Source organism: Centruroides vittatus, unplaced genomic scaffold, assembly GCF_030686945.1.
Source record: "Centruroides vittatus isolate TY-2023 unplaced genomic scaffold, ASM3068694v2 scaffold_576, whole genome shotgun sequence".
Classification (NCBI taxonomy): domain Eukaryota; kingdom Metazoa; phylum Arthropoda; class Arachnida; order Scorpiones; family Buthidae; genus Centruroides; species Centruroides vittatus.
In genome coordinates, this window is record NW_027122713.1 from 2,619,332 (window position 1) to 2,646,941 (window position 27,610).

The 27,610-nt window shown below is 34.3% G+C and overlaps 1 protein-coding gene across 1 annotated transcript in view; it reads left to right on the forward strand.

Moving 5' to 3' along the window:
* Positions 1 to 27,610, forward strand: part of LOC136989474 (sushi, von Willebrand factor type A, EGF and pentraxin domain-containing protein 1-like) — a 111,686-nt gene that overhangs the window by 51,182 nt on the left and 32,894 nt on the right. Inside the window, exons 14-24 of the mRNA XM_067287629.1 lie at positions 89 to 214; positions 287 to 508; positions 3,190 to 3,351; positions 3,550 to 3,711; positions 3,819 to 3,980; positions 4,297 to 4,449; positions 5,496 to 5,723; positions 10,320 to 10,521; positions 10,601 to 10,758; positions 11,302 to 11,500; positions 11,584 to 11,756. Of these exons, the coding sequence (XP_067143730.1) occupies positions 89 to 214; positions 287 to 508; positions 3,190 to 3,351; positions 3,550 to 3,711; positions 3,819 to 3,980; positions 4,297 to 4,449; positions 5,496 to 5,723; positions 10,320 to 10,521; positions 10,601 to 10,758; positions 11,302 to 11,500; positions 11,584 to 11,756 (1,947 nt within the window). The remainder of the gene's footprint in view (positions 1 to 88; positions 215 to 286; positions 509 to 3,189; positions 3,352 to 3,549; positions 3,712 to 3,818; positions 3,981 to 4,296; positions 4,450 to 5,495; positions 5,724 to 10,319; positions 10,522 to 10,600; positions 10,759 to 11,301; positions 11,501 to 11,583; positions 11,757 to 27,610) is intronic.

Below are 27,610 nucleotides of genomic sequence, written 5' to 3' on the forward strand. Positions count from 1 at the left end.
TAAGAAATAATCTTTTTATTATTCATTCATCTTTTAAAAAGTAATTATTATGATTTTAATAAATTTAAAAAGTGAAATTATACAATAGTTGCAGAGTTTAGAAGTTATTCTTCTCATCATGCAATTTTGGACCTAAAGCAAAAATTCAATGGTTCTAGTCAAAGGTATTTGCAAAATGAGGATAATGTTATTGAAGTTGAATTTGAATTGGCAGGTAGAAGTTACTTTCAAGTTATTTTATATTTATTTTATGATTAATAGTTAAATATGGTTATATAATCTTCAGGAAACAGAAACATTTTAGATGAACAATTAGAAACAAATCTTCAGCAAGAATTATTAGATCGAATGGAGACAGCAATGAACGTCTTAAAAACAGCAGCACAAAAAGGAGAACTCGATCTCTCGCTTGGTAGCAGACGTGTTAAGATTGAACATCTAAGATTTAAAAGAAGCAATCCAAAATTTGTATGTGAACCTGGAAGTGTAATTGAGGGAAATCAATGTAGTACGTAAAAATATTTTGAATTATTAATGACATGTTTATTGATGTTTATAAATAATTTTTATACACATTATGCATTGATTCCTTTATGCATTGTAGTAAGTGCACGTGGTGAGTGATTCACAATGGAATATAACACAAAATTATGTTCTCGTCACCCGTGTTTATTTACTTTGTAGGATTCCTTTACAATTCCAACACTCCTTGTTTTTACAATAATAACCCTTTCCACATATAATTCCGGCAGATGCTCGGATAGGATCGTCACGCGACCTCGCGACAAAGGAATATTCAGCGCGTTACAAAATATAAGGACTAAGACTAATTACTTAAAACTACTTATATAACTAAAAAAGATAGGGAAGAAAAGATAGACAATAGGATAGTTGGAAGTATGATAGAAAAGAATGGGTACCTAAAGTGTCGACGATCTTGGGGTGATGGTTGCGAATACTAGATTGATAATTTTCTGTGTTGTTGATTTTGGACGTTTCTCCGATCCTCCCAATAAGGTTTTTGAGGTTCCTATATCAGGATATACTTCGGATTTCTCACGAACGTTGGCTTAGGCTTATCATCCTTTGTCCTCCAGTTGATGCTAGAACAACCTGGAGGTCTTCACAATACATCCTGTCCCTTCGACGTCTCAGTCAAAAAGTGAGCTGTTGTCCCTCACTAGGCCCTCAGGCTACCACCTTTTCTTTGTCTTTTAATTAGGTCACCACCATTTGAGCAGGGAAGGGTTAGGGAAGACAGAAGTTTCTAGGAAAAGATAGACAAAAGAACTAACGAAGAGGAAGAAAATGGAATAAATACTAAAAATAAAATATACAATATACAAATTAAGGCGAACGGCCACAGCATAAATATTTTCCCATTGTTATATTCACAAATTGCAAGCATTGAAAGATAAATTTTGAAGAATTTTTAGATTTTTTTTTGTTAATATAATGATTAACAATAATGCAAGAAGTTTGGTTAATTAACCAAAACTGTATAAATATATTGTTTGAATTTAGAATGAAGAAAGTGCTTCTATTTATTTACTCTCACATTTGTTTTGATATTTGATTATGCAAGCAAAAAATATTTTATCTTTCAAATTTGTATTTCTGTTTATTGTGTTATAAGTACAATGCGAAAGGAAAAACACATACACGTGTTTACTAATAAAAACGAATTTAATTTCACGATATATGTAGATATATATATATATATAGCGGGAATCCAAAAAGAATCTGTAATATATATATATATATATATATATATACAGATTCTTTTTGGATTCCCGCTGTTCTTTTACTCGTTTACAATTGTCCTCAGAGATGGTTTCGGCGTTACAGACAATCCAGGTAGTTGGTCTTATCCCAACTCCAAACCGACAATGATTCTTATCTAATAGTCTCTCGCGCGATTCTTAATCTAACTTAATCTAATAGAAGGTAGATAGAAGAAGGGGAAGTAAGAAGAGTAATAGGATAGGAGTACCCAATTTTTTCGGCGAGTAGTCCCAGTATTGCTTCGCCTCAAGTTCCGAGTCTTGAATGTTATGTTTTCTTGCAAATCTGCTGTCTGAGGGTTCTTCTCCCGATATATCAATATACTTCCTTCTTGATCCGTTTTCTACGGTCTCCTTTCTTACAGTCTCGTCGGATTCTACTCATGAGCTTTGCCGCCACACGTCTGTCACCTCTCGAGTCCGGCCCAAGAATGTCCACTCGAATCTCTTTTTCCCCTCCAGGTTTGTCGCCATCTATTGTCTCTCCCCTACCTCCTGGTGGGCTAGGGGTAAGTCCAAGTTCTTGGAAGTTCGAGACAAAGCGACAAAGAAAATTGGAAGGAAGGATAAATTTATAGAAATAGAATACAAATTAAACCTAAAACTATACAGAAATAAAAGGCATACAGCCACAATTGAAATATTTACTATTTTTAATAAGCAGTCTAAATAATTGCTTTCTAAACTTCTAATGAATAGTAAACCGTTATTGTATTTTCATCAATCTGCAGATTATCTGTATTTGTAAGGTAGTGTGGTGAGTGGATTATAAATCAATTTTAAATTGCAATTATGAATTTGTGACTAAGGAGCAATGGCTGCTCTCATGGGTATGGTATATTGGAGTGGATTACACTCAGGTTTTATTTTTGTTATAGCAATTTTCAATGGATTATACACATGAAAATATAGCACTAACTTTTTTAGTATCTGTTCATGAACACCTGTTAGCATTAATTTATTTAGCAATAATTTTATTACAATGCATAAGCTAACATTCTGCTGCTAATTACTTAGTTACCTGACATTTTAGTTTATTTTCTTCAAAATAGAAGTTTGTTTGTGATTATTTACTCACCCCAGTAAGTTTGAGAAAAAGACTGTTACAAATAGAAGTTTTATAACTTCAAATTTATTAAATAATAAGATTTTTCTACTTGCATTACCTTGCCAAATGTTGACTTTTATTGATTAAAACTCTAAATATATGATTTAAGACATTTTTTTAACTTATTTAATTTATGTAATACGTACATTTAATGTTTTTTTATATTTCTGTTTATAATTATATAGTTTACAGTTCTCTTTATGTGATTGATTACTCAAAATATTTTATTCTGTTTTGTAAAATGAATATTGTATATTTTCTGATTCTAATTGATTTACACATTTTCTTCCCTACTAGTAAAATGTCCTGTTGGAACATTTTTTAATGTACTTTTTGAGTATTGTGAAGGATGTTCTTTAGGAACATATCAATTCCAAGAAGGACAGTTATCCTGTCTTGTATGCCCAGAACGTACATCAACAACTACAGGTCAATCTAAAAGTGTTGGAGAATGTAAAGGTAAGGATAGTTCTTATAATCTAAAATGTATAATTACTTACTAAAAGTTATTCTAATATTTAAGTAAGAACAATTCCTTCATTAAAATCTAAATTAAAATGCATCAAATTCCCTGCCTTAAATAATCTGATAGACCAGGGATATAAAATCAATATGGTGGCGGGGCTTATTGTGACACCCTGCCTTTATTTGATACAGCACAATGTTTACCCGGCAGCTTCTCATCAACTGGATTAGAAGTTTGTGAAACTTGTCCTCGTGGTTATTATCAGCCTCATTATGCCCAAACTTCTTGCCTTTCTTGTCCTGGATTAACAACAACTTGGAGAAGGGGAGCACGTCGTCAAGATGAATGTCAAGGTAAGTATTAATTAAATCTCAATATTTTTAATAAAATTTAAGCAGCTTAAAAGTAAAATTTAAATGTAAAATTATATACATACATGCTTTTTATTCCACAACTTTAGAAACATGTCCACCAGGCCATGTATCGACAACAGGACTCTTTCCATGTTTTGCATGTCCTATTGGTTATTTTCAACCAGCTGCTGGAGAAAAAGCCTGTTATCGTTGTCCTAATGGAGCTACAACAAATTCACAAGGATCCACGTCAGTAAATGATTGTGCAGGTAAGAAAACAACTTCTTAATCAGTATTGTTTCCTAAAAAATCATAAGTCGAAAATTGTGAATAATGTAAATAAATAGGAAATTAATGCAAATTTTTCTTAAAATAATTTGTATATATGGTTAAATGTTGCATTTTAAATTTAAATAATTGAAATCTAGCAAAACTATTAACTATAAGATATTTTTTTATTCTGTGTAAGATAAAGCAGAAAATTAATTAATAAATATATTCCAATATTTAAATTACATTAAAATTTCTTAAATTAAAATTTTTTTAATTCAATTAAAATTTTATTGTAAGAATTATTTGATACAGGAATGAATAAAATTCTTAAGGATGATAAATTGACTATACCTTTGAGTGATCTGTTATTAGTGAATGATTGCTTTTCTGTTCCTTGCTTAAATGGTGCGACATGTGAAGCTTTAGATTTTGGATTTTTATGTCATTGTGTTCCTGGTTACACAGGTAAGAGGGTGTATTAAATTAAATATAATTTTAGAAAATTTATTGGGCTGCAATTTGAAAAATTGTAGACCTATAAATTCCCACTATTGCCAGCCTGTCCTTCCTTAATCTTGGGAACAAAGTTAGATAGATGGAAGTCAAGACCAGATATGGACAGTATAGGTGCAGGAGGCCCAAATTAACTATATATGAACTTCTGTTGCAAACCTGAACTCGTGTTATTTCAATTAAAAAATATTCCCCAAATGGAGTTAGATAGATGACCAATGTGACTCTATTGCTAACAGAAAAAGTATGATGAACAGGGGCAAGACACTACAAATTTGAGGTTGAGATCATATATTTTCAATTAAATAAATTACAAATATGATATTAAATAAAATCATATCATATTTATATCCTATGATAAATAATTAAATAATATTTTTTTTAAATAAATTAAAAATATGATGAATTAAACCTCCAAATATCCACAATATCCTACTTAGGATTCGGTCTTATCAGCTTCCTGGACTTCGAGGATCCTTGGCCTTACAATGCTACTTTGGATATTCATGTCCTCTCTCTCCAGCTCCCATCCAAAAAAGTGTCTCCTCAAAGTTCCTTCTTTTCTTTTAAGCCAACCACAAAACCCATTGGACTAGTTCTTACCTGGACAAAAGAGGGCACTACTCCATAATTGGAGCAGATCCTCATTGGCAAAGAAGAAAGACAGCCTTACGATAGTAGAAGGAAACAAAAAAAAAAGATAATAGAAAAGAAAATTAATGTTAGCACATATAAAATTATGGCAAACAGCCACAGTTTGTCTCCATTGCCTAACATCTTAATTATAATATTAGTTATAAGTATGAAAAACTGTAATAAAATATTCTATTTATTCCTTATTTTTTTAAAAATTTATATTTTTATGTGTCAGAATTCTTTCAATTATAATGTAAAAAGATAATTATATTTAATATGAATAAAAATCAGAACTTTTAATAGTGATATATATTTAATACTTTTTTTATATTTTTTAACACATCTATTAACATATTTTTAAGGAATCTATTGTGAAAATGAAATCAATGAATGTGAAAGTACTCCTTGTAAAAACAATGCAACTTGCCGTGATTTATTAAATGATTTTGTTTGTGTTTGTCTTCCTGGATTTACTGGAAATCTCTGCCAAAAGAACATTGATGAATGTGCATATGAACCCTGTCTCAATGGTGGTATTTGCACTGATCATATTAATAAATTTTCATGCAAATGCCCTGAAGGTTATGTAGGTATGTAAGATGATTTTTTATATTTTTCTTAAAAATAAAACATATTATGTACTGTGAAAAAAGAATAATTCATAAAGTTTTTGAAAATGCATTACAGTTTACACAGAAAGAGAATTATTCATAAAGTTTTATATGTATAATTCAGTTCATTTTGCCTATGCAGAATGGTTGTATGGGGTATGAAAGCCTGTTGAATTAGGTGGTAATGCTGATATCATGTAACTAAGCAGATCATTCAAAATTGCTTAGCAATTTCCATATGCAGTCTTTTTAAAGCCTCATTATAGTTAATAAGCTCGATCATTCAGTGCTGTGATGTTAACACGAAATTAGAGTTAACTACAAAGGTAGACAAGATATGATAACAATAAGATAGTATATTTTTGCAAATAATTTATTTTGTGTTTTAGTACAGATTCTTATTAGGGATTCCAATATCATGGTACAATATTATATTGTACAAAATTATGGCATGAACAATAGTTTGGCAAACTATTGTTTGATATATATATATATATATATATATCCCGATATCCTGATTGTGACAATATGATCAAGCCCGAAACCTTAAAAACTAATCTTATATACTAACTTACTACTAAAGATAGAAAAGGATAAATTTAAGAAGATATAAGAAATAGTATATAATAGAAGTACGTAAGACCCAGGGTTTTTTGGCGTATTTCATTCTGCCTATTGTTGGGTGGGATGCCACACGTTATTCTTATATAAATGGCCTGTTGTCGTTTTTTTCAATAAAATTTTGTCCTTCTCTTCTTTTCTTATACTTAGTTTTTGCACTGCCTCATTGCCACTACAGTAAGACAGGATCTCTTCCTTAGACTTTTTTCTAAAACCTCTGGTCGTTGCTAACGCGACTCGGAATGCTCTACACCACGTCCGTACACTTCCTAGTCTAAGCAAAGAATGTCTTGCCTTCATATCTTTGGCCTCAGGGTCTTGTTCTCTCCTTTGTTAATCTTATTTCTTGGAACTGGTTACCTACCCAAGGGAAACGATTATAAAGGAAGGTTCTAGAAGGAAAAAGAGATAAGAACAAAGAAAACTAAAACTAACTTAAATTAATAATTACAATAAATATGGCGTGCAGCCACAGTGCACGTTTGTAGCAATGTTTGTTGATTAACTGTACAATCATTTCTATTGGATATGCAGTGTTATACCAGTGTTCTGGATAAGCAAAATGACCTGAATCATATCAAAAGTATATAACAATTCTATAATTTAAAAAAAAATCAATCTATCATAAATTTACTTTTATATACAATTAATGATTTCATTATTAATTCCATGAAGTATTTTTTATGGTCAGTTCAAATTATGTTCATGTATTATTTGTATGTGATATGATCTCTTAAAATCATGCAATTGTTAAATTTATAAAAATATTAAAAATAATGAAATGTTAATTTTTGGATAAAGCAATGTCTAAAAGAATTGATTAAACATTTGTGATAATTAAGAAAGGGTTTTGTTGATCAATGAGGGCAAACACACAGAAAAAAATATACATGCGAAGTAGAAGATAGAAAAATTAATTTATTTCACATGATGATAAAGTACAGGTACAAAGGGATTCCATTTCTAGGGGTTGTTGATTGACAGTCATCCAAAGTCCAGTTATTGGTAGAACAATTTACAAAATTATTGCGATTAATACAAAAGAAACCGGTGATGATAATAACAACAAAATTTTCCTTAACACTAATTTTTAATACTAATTTATACCTAGAAGGAAATAGAAAGGAGGGGCAAGAAGTAGCAAAGATAGCAGATAGGATAGGAAAGAATATCCAGGTAGTGCAAACATTGTTTGGTTACTGTGAGGGGCCACATGGAAGTTTCTTAAACACAAAATTCTCTTTTCTGTCTTCTCTTTCCTCAGTTTTTTAAGGGTTATTTTGTATTTGATTCCAATAGCTGGTCGCATGTTTGGATTCATCAAGCTGAAACATAGACTAACAGACTAACTTTGGGCTGAGGATTTCAAAGTTCCTGCTTGAAGTTCCGACTTCACCTGTCTACTTGGGCACCAAACACTGTAATGTCTCTCCTTTCATTGTCCTCTCTCTTCAAGCATTAGCTCAAAAGTGACCTTCCTCTGCTTCATGTGCCCTCAGGTAACCTTGCCTACAATATGTTGGTAAATGCTAGGAAGTGGCCCTCACCTTCAAGAAAGAACAATTAAAAAGATTAGAAAGTTCTAGAAGGTAGAAAGAACAAAGAGCAAGAAAAATTGTCATAAGAACAAAAGGACAAAAGCATAAAATATGACGTAAAGCCACCTATTTCATTATTTTGCTAAATTTAAATTAATACTTTAGTAAAGTAATAATTGTTAATTGTTAATTAGGGATTTTAGGTCAGATGGATGATTTGTTAAAATTTAATAAGCCATCTGATCTAATTTTATAGTTATGTAGCTATAAAATCAAGATTTTCAAACTTACATATTTGCACTGAGTCCCAAACTATGACACTATCATCTCTGTTACAAGTTTGTTATTAAACTTTCTTCTCTCAATTTGATCCTCTCTAAATTTTTATTCTGTTGTCTAAGTAATATATATATATATATGTTTTATATATATTTAATTTTATTTTGTTTACAAAAATAACATTTTCCAAAACTTTATTATCTCTTGTATCTTGTATCTCTAGAACAGAGATACAAGAACAAGTTTCTCAATTTATTATTTTCACCTATGTAAAATTTCTTTTATATTACTTTCTCTTGATAATTATTTTACTGTTCTATAAGAATTCTTTAAAGTATTTTATTTTATTTTTATTTTTGGATTTGTAACTTCCAGAATAGAGCTTCAATCCAGAAACAATTAAATATATCATATAAAAGCTGGAACTACCTACAACTAAACACCACACAGTTTTCTTATTTTTCCAGCAGTCACTTTAATAAAAGAACAAATGTTTTTGGTCCCTTTATGGATCTGCTTCAGGTTATTAAACCATTTGAATAACTAAAGAGCATTTTATGTTTTCTAAAATAGAACAGTTCAAATCCTACATGGCATCATTTAAAATTTAATTTGATATACATATACAAAAATATGTTCCGAAAGGTGTTAAAAATAACAATAATGAAGTTTGATATCAATTAATAATACTTATCTTTATATGGTGGAAGGTTACATAGCAGTTCCTGCCATGCTTGGAAAAAGTTAAGGCTTTCTTTATTATTAGTGCAGCTACCTTCAGCATTACTCTAAAAATCTCAATTTCTTCAATATTTCTTAACTTATGAGTATCAAATATTTCCCTTATAAGCTTTTCTTCTCCCCAACTTAAATATTTCTACTATACAAGAATATATATATTATTAATTGATATCAAACTTTGTTATTGTTGTTTTTAATGCTTTTCAGAATGTATTTTTATGTATATATGTCAAATTGTAAATCTTTAAATTTAATTTAATTTAAGTTTAAATTTAAATCACATCATGTAAAATCTAAACTCTTCTATTTTAGGAAACAAAAAAACTCTTTAATTATTTTAACTGTTTAATAGCCCAAAACAGATCCCAAAAAGGGACCAAAAACATTTGTTCTTTTATTAAAGTGACTGTTGGAAAAGCAAGAAATGTGTGGTGTTTAGTTCCAGAAGCAATTTTTATTACCTTTATTTTTGGGATATGCTTTTGCTTTTCTGAATAATCATCTTTTTTTTAATTAATTCTATTTCTCTTCATAGTCTTTCTTCATTCTAGTACAGGTACACCACTGAATTTCCAGCTTATGGCAAAGAAGATGCTGAAAATTTGTGGTGTATCTGTATACATTTGTTTTATTAGTTTTTACATATTTATTCAATTTTCTTTCATAAAATTATATAAATGGTCATTAATATTACTTAAGGTACTGTACATTCAGATGTATAATAATTCTTAAAACACTTAAATTAAATTAGTTATATATGAGTGAATAATATGCATGAACTGATTTTCATGCATATTTATTCAACATTAGATTAACATATATTATGACATACTTTTTCTATTAATTAAATTAGTTTATAAAAAATAGTAAAACTAATTAGTTGAAAGTAAATAATTTTTATTAATTCTTTGTATGATAGCTGAATGGTAAAAAAGTCAGCCTATCTCTCAGGAGAATTCAAATTTAAGCCTGGAGCAGCTACTCGGAAATTTTCATGGATGGTTTTGTCCAGATAGCCATTCTCTAACCATCTAGCCTCTTGTAATGAGTCTTCACAGGTTCAATCAGGCCCATTATGGAGCTGTTTGAACCATGATAGACATGATAACTGTATTTTCACATGATCAATAGCATGTCAATGCACATTTCTTGAAAACTTTGAAAATAATCTTAAAATAATTAAAATATTTTAAAGTTATTACTCTAAACAATGCAGGTTTTACAATAAAGGTATTATTCTAAATGATGCAGTTTTAAAACTAAAAAGTGAACTTTTTGTGTGGATACATAATTTTTTACTTTAATTAGAATTAAAATTGAAAGATGATATAATTTTTAAAATGAATATTCATAAAAAACACTTTTTAAAAAATGAATTACTATTGTTTATTTTTAGGCCCGGTGTGTCAATATAATATTGACGATTGTCTCAGTAATCCTTGTCAAAATGGTGCAACTTGCCAGGATTTAATTGCCAACTATACGTGCCACTGTATACGAGGTTTCACAGGACGTAACTGCGAAACTAACATTGACGACTGTGCAGATGACTTTTGCCAAAACAATGCTACATGTATTGATGGAATTGAAGAATTTATGTAGGTTGATTATAATATAAATGTTATGTTCCTGTAAAAATTTCTACAGATTCATTCTTATAAAAGATTTTTATTGTAGTTGCCGGTGTTTACCTGGATTCAGAGGAAGATTATGCGAAGATGATGTAAATGAATGCCAGTCAGAACCTTGCATGAATGGTGCTACATGTTTTGATCAAATTGCCCATTTTACTTGTCTTTGTGCTCCTTCATTTACGGGAGATCTCTGTGAAACTGGTAAGTTTAAATACTTGTTTTTGTTTAATGAAGCAATAAAAAATATTTTATTGTGACAAAAAGTTTTAAATAATATACTTTTGCTACAATGGGTACAAATAACATTGGTGGTTAGTTGCATGAATATGTATTATAGTTATATTTGAAGAATGATTGAAATTAAGCTTGGAAACTTGTGTTACATACCTTCCTGTTCTCACTATTGGGATAAATTGTTAAAAATCAGTTAATTTTCCCCATTTTCAAATGTTCCTTTCTTTTTCAATATCTGTTTATTCTGACATATTCTTATTACAAAGTATTTTCAAAGATATTTTAGATGTATTGTAACTAAAGTATTTCAAAATCTTGTGGATTTAATTGAATTTTAACACTTATATGAAGAAATACCCTCATTCTTAAAATATATTGTTAATTAAAAAATGTATTGAATTATTGGAAAATAATAATAATTTACGTCTTTTGTACTATAGAGTTACTAACTGCAAAAGTTTATTTTTTCTCAATATACTGTATATCACGAATTTATATAATGTTTTCCAGAATTGTCCCAGGATTTTTTTCTTGTGTTTCCATCATCTGGAACATTAGATTTTCTTCAACTAGAAGGTTTCCAACATCCTTTGGATCATGTTACAGTGTGCCTTTGGATGACCACAGTTGACAAGCATAACTATGGAACTCCCCTCTCTTACGCTAATGAAACAGTTGATAATCTCCTCACTCTTACCGATTACAATGGGTATATTTTCTGAAAATATTATTAGTATTATTTATATAATGTTAGACTGTAATAGTTTTAGAATGTTTAAATGTATATTTTAGATTTGTATTTTATATAAATATGCAAGAAGTGGTGACGGATGTGACTGCTAATGATGGTAAATGGCATCACATATGTGTAACTTGGTCTTCACCAAATGGAGCATGGAGTATTTATAAAGATGGTGAACAGGCAGATAAAGGGATAGGATTAGCAGTAGGAACTTTTATACCAAGTAGGTCAAATTAAACACAGTATTAAGTTTTATAAACTTTGTAATTAAAAAATGTAAAAATTTATTTTAAAAAAGTATTTTTAATTTTGATATATTTTCAAAACTCTTATTTGTTTTGAGAAATGCAGTAAAATTGTTATGTTTTTTCATGTATTGCACATAAACTAGTATTGAATAGTGTATTTAGAAACCCAAAACATCAGTTAATTTCAATTGATTTTTGCTGAGTTTACAACATTCAATTTGCCTCTTGAATCATGCATTTTGAGGTGGTAAACTTGAACCCATAGAACTGCTTATGTGAACAAAGAAGAAGAGAGAACAAAAGAATACATAACTTTATTTGACAGGTCAGTATGAGAAAGGAAAGAATAGAAAGATGATTATCATGGTTAACAGCTCTTTAAGAAACAATTACTAAAATCATGAATGTAATCAAAATACAAACACTATAATCGTCATATAAAAGATTCATCCCATAGCTTATTAATTCATAAATATTACATTAATAATTATGGAATTTCAGTCACATATATCCAGGATTTTGAGAATATGGCTGCTCAACACAGTTTTCAGGAGTATCAAGGCACATGCACTATCATTTTTCAGAGAATGTTATTCAATCATCTTAGTTACCTAACTTTTTATATCATCCAATTTTTCATTAGTTTTTTGAAATTGTTAAATGTAGGATGGAAAACGGATAATTGATAATTTTGAATTGATAGATTGATTTTAAAGTTTTCAAATTATAGTATGATTTATATTTTGTATGATTATAAAAGGAAGAATAGAAAAGGTATAAAATCATTACATTTCTTATTTTCATTAGAAATGATTAAAATTAGTTATTTTGAATTCAAAATTACACAATTAAGTACTGGAATTTATAACTAGCCCTTTCAAAACCTTTTTATTTCCAGTAAAATATAATAATATTTACTTGCACGAACAAACATTTTCGTATCTTTATTGAGATCTGCTTCAGGTTCGATAATATTCTACCAATGGAATGCCCAAAGTTCAAAAATTAACTGCCAATTAATTCGTGTTTGAATTATTTGGTGCAAATTAATTTGATTATTTATGTTCTACTCCATTATATACATTCACTGTCTGCATACTAATACTTTATCCCAAACTCTATGAATAAGATGTCAATTTTGTTGTGGATCTTTCTGATATGTATATTGTCATGCATTTGATATAGTATTGCTGTCTTTATAATTTATATGGCTCCCTGCTCTGCTAGCTTTGTATGTTTCCAATTTTTCCAATTCTCTTATATGGTCCATTTGGAACGATTTCTTTCTAAGGGTAGCACTCATCGTAGACTGCATACCTTATAAGCAAAACACACTCAAAACACCTTATAAATGTGCAGCCAGATTTATTAAATTCTAACGTTTTTGGTCATATTGAATGACCTTTATCAAGAATAAACTGAAAAACAGAAAAAAATCGAACACTTAGAACATTTGCATTAATGAACAAGTGTTTTGGAACGTTAGAATTTAATAAATCTGGCTGCACATTTATAAGGTGTTTTGAGTGTGTTTTGCTTATTAGGGTAGCATTTCCTAGGTCAGCATGTATATCAGGGTCTGGCATATGTTCTCAATGCTGTGGTATTCTTACTTTTGTCTATATCATATTTATGTTTTTTTAATCTTTTTTGTAGCAACCTTTTTGTTGATCCTATGTACACCAAGTCTTTATCAAACCTATTATCTTTGATTGGTATTTTGTATACCCCTGGCACTCTCATGTTACTCAGGTTGTCTTTATCATTTCTAAATAGTTCATATATTGTCTGGGTCCTTTTGTATGTTAATTTGATCCCCTTCTCTTCTGCTATTTCTTTATATATATGATGAAGGTTTTTATTGTATTGGACAATCATTTGATTTGTGCTATTTTCTTGCTGAGGAATCTTAGTAGATCCTGCTTGTCCCATGTTATTGCGGATTCTTGTGTGTGGATTGTGGAGCTTCCAGGCTAATTTATGAATTATGCTTCTAATATATCCATGCATGGCTGCTATATCTTCAAGGTGCCTGAGTTCTTTAGCCATGTCTTCACTTCTGCTATTGTGGGTAAACACTTTTTTTACTAATGCTTTGAGTTATAGCACATATGGTGCATTAGATCAAGTATATGTTTCCTTTGTGATGGTAAGTTGTACTTGGTGCCGAAACTTATAAGCCTGTGCCTTCCATCAGACCAGTTCTTGACAAAGCCAGATCCCCTACTAGAATTCTGGAGAGGAAGGTGTGTGGTTGTTCGGAAGGAGATATTTGTGGTGTTAGATCGCGTGAGTGTATGGCCAACGAAAGGACAGGAAATACGACTAAAACAAAACTGTGGTGTGACGGGTTAATGAAAACCACGTTATAAAATAATATCACAGATACACACGTATTACAATTAAACGATAGTAGTAACAGTTTTATTCGTTTGTCATTGAAAATTACAAAGACGAAGCCGATGACTCTTTTTCATCCACAATGCGTGTAGTACGAGTTACATGTTCAAGCTCCAAAAACAGTTGGTTCACAATCAGTTTTAATCTCTTAATAGTACTAATTAAATCTACTTAAATTAGACTAGGACTAATGTTAGTTAGATAAAAAAGAAGAAACATAGGATAGTTATGTTATAAGAAGACCCCTCTTCTTTGGCGAGTTGGGAAGTCTTTTATGATTAACGAAAAACATAACCTGATCAAGTGGAATTCCTTCGGAGGGGCGAAACATCCAATGGTAAATACCTATATTATTTCTTAATCACTCCAGTCCTTGAACACAACTCTGATTCTCCCTCTCTCGTTCCTTATTTTCTTTACCGGCGACTTCCTTTCTCTCCGCACGTGCTTCAACTCTCGTAGTCTCCTTCGAAAGTGCCAAAAATCCTCCTTTTGCCCTTTGACACGGGGTGGGTGACCACGTACTAGCCCAAAACTCGCCAATAAGAGGGTATTTTAGAAATGGGTAAAATAGTCATAACGATAGAGTTAATGGAAACAATGTTAACAGTTACTTTATAAAATATGATAAGATATACATAATTACATGGGGGGGGCTTTATCCACCACATCATCTCCCACCGACAGGTATTTTGGTTACATTACATATAATGACGAGCCACTAGTATCCATGGTGTAACAGGTGATAATTGATGCGCCGTTGTACGGCTCAGGAACCATTCCCGGCTGATCCTTTTCCGGTTGCCTTCTGGCTACTTCATGTTGCAACCCTGTCGAATTCTGATTGCATTCCCGACTGCCTCTGGTAGTTGAGATGATGCGGGGATCAAATTCGTCGCCCTTCTCCTCGTCCATAGTAGTTAATCCGTGGTCCATTTGCATACCCCTCACTCTCCTCTGGCTTTTATGGTTTCTATCGAGGTGTGGTTTGAAGTAAGGTTTAATTCTGTCTATGTGAATGGTTTGTTCGTTGTTATTATTTCCCACACTGATTCTGACGTTAACATCATTGACTACTTCGGTAATGTGGTAAGGGCCCATGTACTTTGGGGAGAACTTTTTCCTCTTCGGGTCGCTATGGGGCCTCAATAACCAGACTCTCTGGCCAACTACAAATTTTCTTACGTTCCTATTTTTATTCCAATATTTGTGTGCCTTTTGTTTTCTCTCCTCACTAACCCGCCTAGTGGATTCGTATACTATACACATTCTCTCCACAAGTTGTTCATGGTATGATTCTATACTCTCACCTTCCCTTGATGGTGTTTCGATGTTAACTTCATGCAGGAAGGCTGGGTCGAATCCATACATGATGAAGTTTGGCGTTTCATGTGTCGTGGAGTTTACACTATTCCTATAGGCAAACATTGCAGCGGGTATGTACTTGTCCCAGTTTCGATTGTCGCCATCTGATATCTTCGATATGATGCTTACTATTGTTTTGTTGGCCCTCTCCACTGCACCATTTGATGTGGGCCTATACGACGTTGTGACTTTCCTTTTTATTCTCAAGTTGGTGCATAGTTCTTCCATAACTTGGCTTATTAAATTTGCTCCTCTGTCTGATATCAGTGTCTGCGGGCAACCGAATCGGCAAATGACATGGTCGAACAAGGCGTCAGCGATTATTTTGGATGTTTGTTGTGGGATGGGGATGGCTTCGGCGTACCTCGAGAAGAGGTCGATTACCTTGTGGTAATCGACCTCTATTTCCAAGGTCTGATTTAGGCAGGGGCCCAATCAGATCCATCCCTAGCACCTGCATTGGGCGACAGATTTTATTAAATTCCTGCACTGGTGCCTTCCCCTTATGCCTGTTATATTTCTGGCAAACAGTAGAGGACTTGACATACTCCTTAACTCTGTCCCACATTTTCCTGAAATAGTATCTCCTTTGCACGTGCTGGTGAGTTTTATACACTCCACCATGTCCTGCTAGCTGGCTATCGTGGTGAAGGCCAATGACCTTTTCATTTGCGTCCTCCCCTACGCACTCCCTAAAGCAGGACCTGTCACTGTCATTGCCTCCCACGAAAAAGAGAGAGCCGTCGATTATGTCAAAGAAGTAATAGAGAGAGGTGGGTTGTCGCTGTCTTTCCTGTTTCCTTGTATTGTGCGTTTTATGGGCCCAAAGAGCGGGTCCATTTCCTGAGAAAGCACTATAATGTTATGTATGTTCTCACACTCATTGCTTGCCACGTCTGCACTTCCGCTGTCGGGTCTTGACAAGTAGTCAGCAACGACGTTATCAGCTCCTCGAACGTGTCCGATTGTGCAATCATACTCTGAGATCTCCAAGGCCCACCTCATTAGGTGCCGATTGTTGTTTTGCATGTTCTTCAAGAACATTAATGGGCGGAGGTCAGAGAAGATCCTTATTGGCCTTCCGAGGATGAGGTAGCGGAAGTGTCTCAGTGCAAAGACGAGTGCCATACACTCTTTTTCTATTGTTGAATAGTTCAACTCACTTCCATTTAATCTCCGACTGTAGAACCCAATCGGCCTTACCTCCAGGTTCGGACCTTCTTGTTGTAAGGTTGCACCAATGCAGTTGTCACTTGCATCTGTATATAGCTGAAACTCAGCATCAAAGTCGGGATGACCTAGTGTGGGGGCCTCAGAAATTATGGCCTTTATTTTCTCAAAGTCATATTCATGTTCATCGGTCCAAATAAACTTAACATTTTTCCTAGTCAGGTTTGTTGTTCTATTTACTATCCCAGACAGACCCTTCATAAACGGGCGATAATAGTTTATCATCCCTATAAATCTTCTCACTTCTCTCACATTGGTTGGTGGCTTTATCTGCCTTATAGCTTCCACATTTTTTGGGTCCGGTGAGATACCTTCTGCATTAATTAGATGGCCGAGGTATTTTATCTTCCTCACGAACAGGTGACACTTTTCGGGTTTTAGTTTTAGCTTGTGGTTTTTTATTCGGCAAATGACGTCGTCTAAGAGTTCGAGGTGTTCCTGTTCCGTTTTCGAGTAGAGTACGATGTCGTCCTGAAAGATGTAACATCCATTTCCGATTATGTCAAACAAGATTGTGTTTATTACTTTTTGGAAGTAGCGCCCGCTGTTCTTTCCCCCCTTGCGGCATATGGCAGAGTTGGTATTTGCCTGAGGGGGTCGTGAATGCGAATATCTCTCTCAACTCCTCATCAATCGGAATTTGGTAATATCCTGAGCTGAGATCTAACACAGAGAATATGACACTACCTTGGAACTGGGTTAGAATATCATCCACTCTGGCCATTGGGAAGTCTTGGCCAACTATGACTTCGTTGACCTTCCGTAGGTCGAAAGTTAATCAGATGTCTCCATCGTCCTTCTGCACCAGGTGGATTGGGGAGTTCCAGGGGGAGGTGCTGTTTTCAATTACGCCAGCCTTCTTGTAATCATCAATTTTTTTTCTCAGTTTTGGTAGCAGGATGTGAGGGATTCTATATTGACAGGTGTGTATAGGTCTATTGTCCGTGATCTTAAACTGGTGAGTGAATTTCGAAGTTTCGAAATTCCCTCACCACTCACCTATTCAAGTCACTCACGTGTAGCGAGAAGCACGCTCTGTATTTATAATTATGCTCCTTATTTCATCCTTCCACGGGCTAGGCACACCAGAGAGATCCACTTTGTCTAATAATCCATCATTCGTCACTTCATTGCATGATAGGGCGATAGTCTGTACCGTGGGAGCATATCTCAGGTGGTTTTGTACAATTCTATCTAATTTCCTTATGATTGATCTATCTTTGAAAAAATAATCTATCCCCAATACCCCATGGTATTCCCTAGTGGGTTCAATGCTGTAAACGATAAAATCATGGTTCACTTCCCTCCCTTTTGAGTTAACCATGGTCAATTCAATTCCCGTCGAGCAGAGTGTCGGTGTACTGTTTATTCCTTTTAATAAGACGTTAATGTGGTAGGTTCGTGCATCAGTGTCATTCATTCTGCTTACCAATCCTTCATCTATTACTGACCGCTCAGCTCCTGTGTCGATGAGGAAATTCACGGTTTGATTGTTGATTTCCGCTGTGCACAAGGGTAATCCACCATGACTTTGTGTTAAACTGTTGGCCATTTTTACTTGGTATTTACCCCGTTGACCCTGGCCATCATCATTGGGGTTTCCTAGTTTAAATCTCTTTGCCATTTACAGTTTCTAGCTATATGGCCTAGTGAGTTACACCTATAACACCTAGGTTCTGCCTTTCTCTCTCTGTTACTAGCCTCAATCTGAGTTTTTAGAGCATCGATTGTAGCTGTCAGTTTTTCGATGTCTGCTCTCATTTGTTTCATTTCTGCTTGATGGGGGTCACCTCTATCTCCACTGACACTATTAACTTTGCATTCTTCAGGCTCTTCCTCAATGCCCGAAGAGTTAACCTCGCTTCGTTTCGAATATCTCTCTCTTTGCTTCACTATCCTTTCAGCCAACTCCACGGCATCCTCCAACATTTGTGGATTGGTTCGGATGACATCCTTCTGAATGTGGGGGGTCAGCCCTTGCAAAAACTGGTCTTTCAACATGTTCCCCTTTATGTCTTTGTAGAGGGGGGAACTCTTTTCAAGTGTCTCCATTGCGGTCTTCAGTCTAAAAGTGTAACTTCAGATCGGTTCCTCTTTCCTCTGTTCGACCCAAATGAAGCTTTTTAGTGCGGCATTTGTATTATTTATCTGTGGGGAAAAGCGCTCAATTATGACCTCCTTTATTTTTTCAAAGTCCGATCCATGGAAGGACTCACTTTCGAAAAGGTATGCGAGTGATCTACCCTTCAGTCTGGCTCTCAATGTCACAAGTTTCGTGATCTGGTCCCACTTTGCCAAATTGGAGACTTGTTCAAAACGGTTGAAGAATTGGGCGGCGCTGATTGACTCCCTCTCGGCAGAGAAGAAGGGAATCATTCCCAAAAACCCAGAGACAATCGGGGCATCTTGCTGGCTGCTGGAGGGTCGTTCATCCATTGTTCTTTGTTCTTCCATATTGTCCGAATACACACAATAACAATTATATTACACTTTTAAATTTGATACGTGCAAGGACACTCGTATCCTGTCACGGACGCCAAGTATGTGGTGTGACAGGTTAATGAAAACCACGTTATAAAATAATATCACAGATACACACGTATTACAATTAAACGATAGTAGTAACAGTTTTATTCGTTTGTCATTGAAAATTACAAAGACGAAGCCGATGACTCTTTTTCATCCACAATGCGTGTAGTACGAGTTACATGTTCAAGCTCCAAAAACGGTTGGTTCACAATCAGTTTTAATCTCTTAATAGTACTAATTAAATCTACTTAAATTAGACTAGGACTAATGTTAGTTAGATAAAAAAGAAGAAACATAGGATAGTTATGTTATAAGAAGACCCCTCTTCTTTGGTGAGTTGGGAAGTCTTTTATGATTAACGAAAAACATAACCTGATCAAGTGGAATTCCTTCGGAGGGGCGAAACATCCAATGGTAAATACCTATATTATTTCTTAATCACTCCAGTCCTTGAACACAACTCTGATTCTCCCTCTCTCGTTCCTTATTTTCTTTACCGGCGACTTCCTTTCTCTCCGCACGTGCTTCAACTCTCGTAGTCTCCTTCGAAAGTGCCAAAAATCCTCCTTCTGCCCTTTGACACGGGGTGGGTGACCACGTACTAGCCCAAAACTCACCAAGAAGAGGGTATTTTAGAAATGGGTAAAATGGTCATTGTTAGACTTGGCACTTATCGGAAAGATTGGTAAAAAGGCAGTTGGACTAGCGTAACCGGTTATATAACAAAAGAACAAAGAATGCACAAAGATTACACACGGTCTTAACTCACGGAAGGTCAGCGCTGGAAAGGGGAGGGTGAAATGAGGTCACTTTCCCCAAGGGGTCAACAATGCCACCAACCTTTTATTACGTCAGAACATCTACAAAACATTGTGATCGTTGATTCCAACACACCCCCTCAACGATTGATCGTTAATACAATCCGATATCGCGAGTAAATTTATTAACCTTATTCGCGTCTAGCGGCTTTGTTAACAAGTCAGCCGTCATCCGTTCACTCGGACAATAAATTACAGTAATTTCTCCCGAATTCTTTAAATCGCATACAAAATGGTATTTTGTGTCGATATGTTTCGTGCGTTGTTGTGCTTTTCCTAATTGTAAAAGTCGTATACAACTTTAATTGTCCTCGAATATTTTGATAGGTGTCGTAATTGGTAGATTTATTTCTTCTAGAAGTCGTTTCATCCATACAGTTTCTTGAGTAGCTTCTGCCAAGGCTACATACTCCGCTTCGGTGGATGAAAGTGCTACACACTGTTGCTTTTTACTGACCCAATGAATAGGACTTCCTTTTAGCAAGAGCAAATATCCTGTGTTCGATTTGCAGTCTATACGATCGCCTCCCCAGTCGGCATCTGCATAACATTTAAGTTCTAATTCTTCGTCGATATTTCCTAATTTAAGTTTCTTCTTTTTTGTCGAATTCAGATAACGAAAGATTCTTTTTACTTCCACCCAATCACTTTCCGAAGGTTTTGTTACTTTTCTCGCAAATATCAATGTACTTATCGCAATATCTGGACGCGAGTTAGTCGCTAGATATAATAAAGATCCAATAGCACTTCTGTATACATTGTTGTTTTTGAACGTATCAGGCATTTCATTTCTTCTTAAGTATCCTGTATCCATAGGAATATTAGACGGTCTTGAATCGGATAAGTTAAATTCTCGCAATTTATTTTCGATATATCTTTCTTGGTGGAGTGAAAATATTCCGTTTTCGTCTCTTTCAAATTGTATTTCCAGATAATATTTTAAGTCACCTAAATTCTTGATTTTAAACATATCCTTCATTTCGGTTTCAAATTCGGTTAACGTATGTTCGTCTGTGGCCATTGCTATTACGTCATCTACATGAATTGCTAAATACAAACATCTTTTATGGCCTCTGGTGTAAAGACAGGGATCGGCCACGCTTCTTCTAAATCCCTTAGATACCAATGTTTCGTTGAATTTTTTATTCCATTCATTCGCTCCTTGTTTCAAGCCATATATATTTTTCAATAATTTGCAAACCATGTCCAGTGATCCTTCTTCGTATCCTTCGGGTTGTTTCATGTATACCTCGTGGGATAAGTCTCCATTTAAGTAAGCCGTTTCGATGTCATAATGCTTAACTTTCATGTTCTTAATTCCGGCTATAGTTAGGAGTGTTCGAAGGGTGGCAGTTTTGATCACGGGGGCATATACGTCATCGTAGTCAAAGCCATACTTTTGTGTGTATCCTTGAGCGACTAAACGAGCCTTAAAATGGTTAACTTTATTGTTTTCGTCCCTCTTAATTTTATATACCCATCTGCTTCCTACTGCAGTTTTACCTGGAGGTAATTTCGTAATTTTCCATGTGCCGTTATTTTTCATGGCTGCTATTTCTTGATTCATGGCTTCGCTCCATTCTTTGGAATGTTTGCCTGCGATTGCCTCGCTATATTCTGTCAGTTCTACTGCATCCTCTGTCACTGATAAATTTATTGTTTCAATTAACCTTATAGGAGGTACTCCCTTAGTAATTCTTTCCGATCTCCTTAAATGTATGCCAGATTCTTCCATTTCTTGTTCCCTTGTTTTCGTTTCGCATTCTTCTTTTAAATTTGTATTATCAACAATTGTAACTTGTTTTCATCCATGCAGGTTATCATTACATTGCCTTTACCTTCAGTGTATAGGGTTTGACCATTGGCTAGTATTACTCTCTCTCTATGTTTACTATTAATGGTTGTGAATAAATACTTCTTGCAACACATATGTGAAGAAGCTCCCGAGTCTACGTACCATTGATGAATCTCGTTTTGTGTTCCTGTCTTAAAACATACATAGGATTCCTTTTCTGGGTGTTGTTCATCACTTTCCGCATAAATTTTGTTGATCTGATTTGGATGTTTTTCTTTCCATGTTGCATATTTCCTACATTCTTTCTTTACATGTCCCTGCTTTTTGCAAAAATAACAACTTTTGAGCAAATTCCTTTTCTGAGTTACTGGGCGTGCTCCCACTTTAAATGCTTTATGCGCTTCACATTCTTCATTTGATGAGGTCTTTCTTCTTGAGTGTTCTTCGATTAATTTATTACGTACTAACTCCTGAGTTAAATCTTCTTCTGGACGAGTCTCTAGTGCTGTTATTAAAGTGCTATAGCTGTCTGGTAAGCTACTAAGTAATAATGCTATCTTTAATCTCTCAGCTAGAGTTTCTCCCAGTGTCATAAGACGATCAACCATTTCCTCCATGTTGGCCAAGTGTATTCCATGTCGCCATTTTCTTCTAGTTTTAAATTGCAAATTTTCTTCAATAGGTAAACTTTATTTGATAGTGTAGACTTAACATGGTGTTTCCTTATGGCTTCCCTTTAGCTGTAGTTTCCTTTCTTACTAATGGCAGTTGATTGTCTTCCATCAGGAGGCCTATCATGGCGCGCGCCTTTCCGTCCTTTGTTAACCAAGATGAGTCAGGATCCGAGGGTATTTCCTTTTGTATTACGTCCCATAACTCGTCTTTTATCAACAGCAATTCCATTTTATATTTCCAAATGTGATAATTGTTGTTGTTCAATTTAGTGATGGCAACGTAACTTTTATCCGCCATTGTGAAGTCTTTTGTTCTCGCCGAATATTCTTCTTACGTAAATTTATTTAGTTTATATTATTCCTTGAATTTACCTTTATCTTTTCCTTATGCTTAATTAGTTGTTGCTGTAACTGGGTCCATAACCTATTAGACTTGGCGCTTATCGGAAAGATTGGTAAAAAGGCAGTTGGACTAGCGTAACCGGTTATATAACAAAAGAACAAAGAATGCACAAAGATTACACACGGTCTTAACTCACGGAAGGTCAGCGCTGGAAAGGGGAGGGTGAAATGAGGTCACTTTCCCCAAGGGGTCAACAACGCCACCAACTTTTTATTACGTCAGAACATCTACAAAACATCGCGATCGTTGATTCCAACACACCCCCTCAACGATTGATTGTTAATACAATCCGATATCGCGAGTAAATTTATTAACCTTATTCGCGTCTAGCGGCTTTGTTAACAAGTCGGCCGTCATCCGTTCACTCAGACAATAAATTACAGTAATTTCTCCCGAATTCTTTAAATCGCATACAAACTGGTATTTTGTGTCGATATGTTTCGTGCGTTGTTGTGCTTTTCCTAATTGTAAAAGTCGTATACAACTTTGATTGTCCTTGAATATTTTGGGTAGTCATAACGATAGAGTTAATGGAAACAATGTTAACAGTTACTTTATAAAATATGATAAGATATACATAATTACATGGGGGGGCTTTACCCACCACAAAACTTTATTTTTATTTTTATAGAAAAAAAAACAATTTTAACAAAACACTTTTCTCCTTCTCGCGTTATGATATGCAGGATTCTTTTAGACTCCAACTCGGGACCTCGCACACATGTAGACGAAGGAGGGGTAGACAAAGGGAAAACACGTGGTATCACACAAAAGAAACACAGCTCAATGATAATGAGTTACAATGAAATATTATCCGAAATATTATAAACTAAGACTAAAAACTAACTTACAAACTATAGAGAGGAAAAAGAAAAGATAAATAGATATATAGAAGTATAAGAAGGAAAGTATAGGGGGTACCCAGGATATGATATGTCTTCGAGATCTTCGGGTCGGGGAATTATGTTCAAGTTGCTGGCTAGTATATTTCTTCTTTTCCAGTCAATAATTTGAGGATATTCAAAGAGTTCCTTGAACTCGGTCTTGGCACATGGAGTTCTTTCTTTTCTCCTGCAGACAATCCCAGTCCTATCTCCGTTCCGCTGAACGAACCATTCGGATTTTACCTCGCAGTCTGCTCCGTCTCAGCTTCTCACCAAGAATGACTGTTACTCCCTTCTACGTGCCTCAGGGTCTTTTCACTCTATTCGTCTTTCCCCTTAATCCCTGGAACAGGACTGCCCCACCCGCAAGGAAAGTGAAAAATCGAAAGATCGAGAAATAGGGGAGATAAAGAACAAAGAATTGAGGAATTAATGTTAGGCTTATAACTATCGCGTATATACAAAATTATGGTGTACCGCCACAGTGGGTCCGCGAGTAACAGTTACAAATAACAATGCAGAGATAAAAATTCACACAATGAATATTCCTTTTTATTTCCTCCGAACGCGGTTCTGTTAATACATGGATCCCAACTCGACAGAATTTCACTTCTATACTTTACAGGGGAGTGAGTCTCCTCCTATTATTTTTACAGGTGGATTCCACACGCGCACATAACAAAGAACAAATGCCATAACCTTAATGACTAACTTAAAACTAAACTTACATCTAGCTTAAAATAATAAGGAAAAGAAAAGGATAGACTTATGAAAGCAAGGGAATGATAGGAAAAAAAGTAGTAAGTACCCAGGTCCAAGTTGTCTGATCGATGTTCTTAACAATTCTCGTCCTCACAATCGTGATTATTTCTCTTTCTCTAATAAACGAGCGGTTCTATGTCTGGATTCTCTCTCTCTTAGTGTCCTATGAATCCTTATATCTCTTTCTCTCCCTGGTCTTCTCAGGTTCTTGGTATGTATGGTTGTCGGAATTAGATTAAGAAGGGTGGAGACGGATTCTTATGAACAAGTAACAAGCACGTCTTTATTGAACAAGAAGCGATACAGAACTGAATTGCGGTGCGCAGGCACACTACAACATAACATATAAGAATTGCCAGAGATAGCACTGCAATACATAGCAGTTCTTTGTCTTTTGACTGCAGTCTCCTCTCTTTCACCCTCTTTTGAGTCTGGAGCACTGTGTCCGACGTCTGTCTTCCTCAAGGTCCAACCCAAAAAGTGACTACTCTCCACTCTTACGCTGCTTTGGGCTCATACTTCCTTTGTCTATTTCCCCAAATTCGGGGAAGTCTTAATCTCCTCCCTCTTTGTTTAACTCATGATTCTTGGAAAGGGTAATCCTTTCCCTCAAACGGTAACAGTTGGTAACAGTTTACGTATGAATTGCTTTGAGACAAAGGAAAGGAATAAGAAGGTAGAAACAAAGGAAGAAGAAAATATATATACAGTATATATATAGAACTTACGAATTATTTAAAAAAAAAACAAAAAAAAAAAACAACCACAATATGGCTGACAGCCACAGGTGCACTACATAATAGCTGCTCTACTTAAAGACTATATCTATACAGTGAGGAATTCCATGGAGCTTATAGATGCACTAAAATGGGATACCAATTACAGAAGACACCCATATCACTGTAATGGATTTTGAGGCCTATACCAATCAATTAAACTACAGCCATGCTTCTGTGCCTTCGGGGATATCTTACTCACCAAATAGAACTTACCATTGCAAAGGAAACATATACTTGATCTAATGCACCTTATGTGCTATAACTCATTTTTTAGTTTTGAAAATGTAGCATATTTGCAAAAAAGAGGGGTACCAATGGGGAGTCCCCTCTTGGGCAACCTATGTGAATTAATACTGAGACAATTGGAGCAAAGTATCATCCCTGTATTTGTTGAAGAAATCATATTATATAGAAGATATATAGATGACGTAATAGTGGTATGGAAAAATACCCAGAGTATCAACAACTTTCTAAATGCCATCAATAACAACCTGTACAGTCTCACACTCAAACTAGACCAAATGTTGTCCACAGAGGTGCACTTTTTAGATGTTTCCATATGTATTAACAACAATGAAATACAAATGATGGTATACTATAAACCGGGATTCTCGCCACTATATATACCAGCAGAATCAGAAGACCCATACTAATATAAGTTAGCTGCCTTCCGAGCATTAGTAAAAAGAGTGTTTACCCACAATTGCAGAAGTGAAGACATGGCTAAAGAACTCAGGCACCTTGAAGATATAGCAGCCATGCATGAATATAATAGAAACATAATTCATAAATTAGCCTGGAAGCTCCACAATCCACACAAGAATCTGCAATAACATGGGACAAGCGGGATCTACTAAGATTCCCGAGCAAGAAAATAACACAAATCGTATGATTGTCCAATACAATAAAAACCTTCATCATATATATAAAGAAATAGCAGAAGAGAAGGGGATCAAATTAACATACACAAGGACCCAGACAATATATGAACTATTTAGAAATGATAAAGACAACCTGAGTAACATGAAAGTGCCAGGGGTATACAAAATACCAATCAAAGATAATAGGTTTGATAAAGACTTGGTGTACATAGGATCAACAAAAAGGTCGCTACAAAAAAGATTAAAAGAACATAAATATGATATAGACAAAAGTAAGAATACCACAGCATTGGCAACATATGCATCACACCCTGATATACATGCTGACCTAGGGAATGCTATCCTTATAAAGAAATCGTTCCAAATGGACCATATAAGAGAATTGGAAAAATCAGAAATATACAAAACTAACAGAGCAGGGAACTGTATAAATTATAAAGACAGCAATACTATATCAAATGCACGACAATATACATATCAGAAAGATCCACAACAAAATTGACATCTTATTCATAGAATTTTGGATAAAGTATTAGTATGCAGACAGTGAATGTATATAATGGAGTAGAACATAAATAGTCAAATTAATTTGCACCAAATAATTCAAACACGAATTAATTGGCAGTTAATTTTTGAACTTTGGGCATTCCATTGGTAGAATATTATCGAACCTGAAGCAGATCTCGATAAAGATACGAAAACGTTCGTTCGTGCAAGTAAATATTATTATATTTTACTGGAAATAAAAAGGTTTTGAAAGGGCTATTTTGAATTCATATATAATTAGCTTTAGTCTGTGCTTTATATTTTCCAACATGTTTTTCCAAGAAATACCAATTTTACTTTATTTTTTCTGTTTGTATAAGATTACTTTTCTCTATTTAAGTCATGCAATATGAGTTATTATGTTTATTTATTTTTAAATAAAAAATCCTGATTGCTTTAGTATCAAGGAGGGAGCTGCAGCACCACACACACACACACTCTCTGGATATGCCCCTGCTTTGTATGAAAGCTTGAAGTTGAAAATGTCAGACTAACTTATTTTGCTATAGAATAAGCCGTAATTGCTGTTGAATGGAAACTGAAATTGACTAATTGGTACACTTTAAATATTTAATGGACATTATATGAAACAAATTTAGTAAACATTTGAAAATTTTATGATAAATCACATCCAATGATGAAAACTAAATGAAATTATTGCTATTATGGCTCTTATAGTGATTTACAATTACATAAAACTTTTTTAATTTAATAATTGAATAATTTAATTAATTAAATTTTAAAACTAATTAACAATAAATTA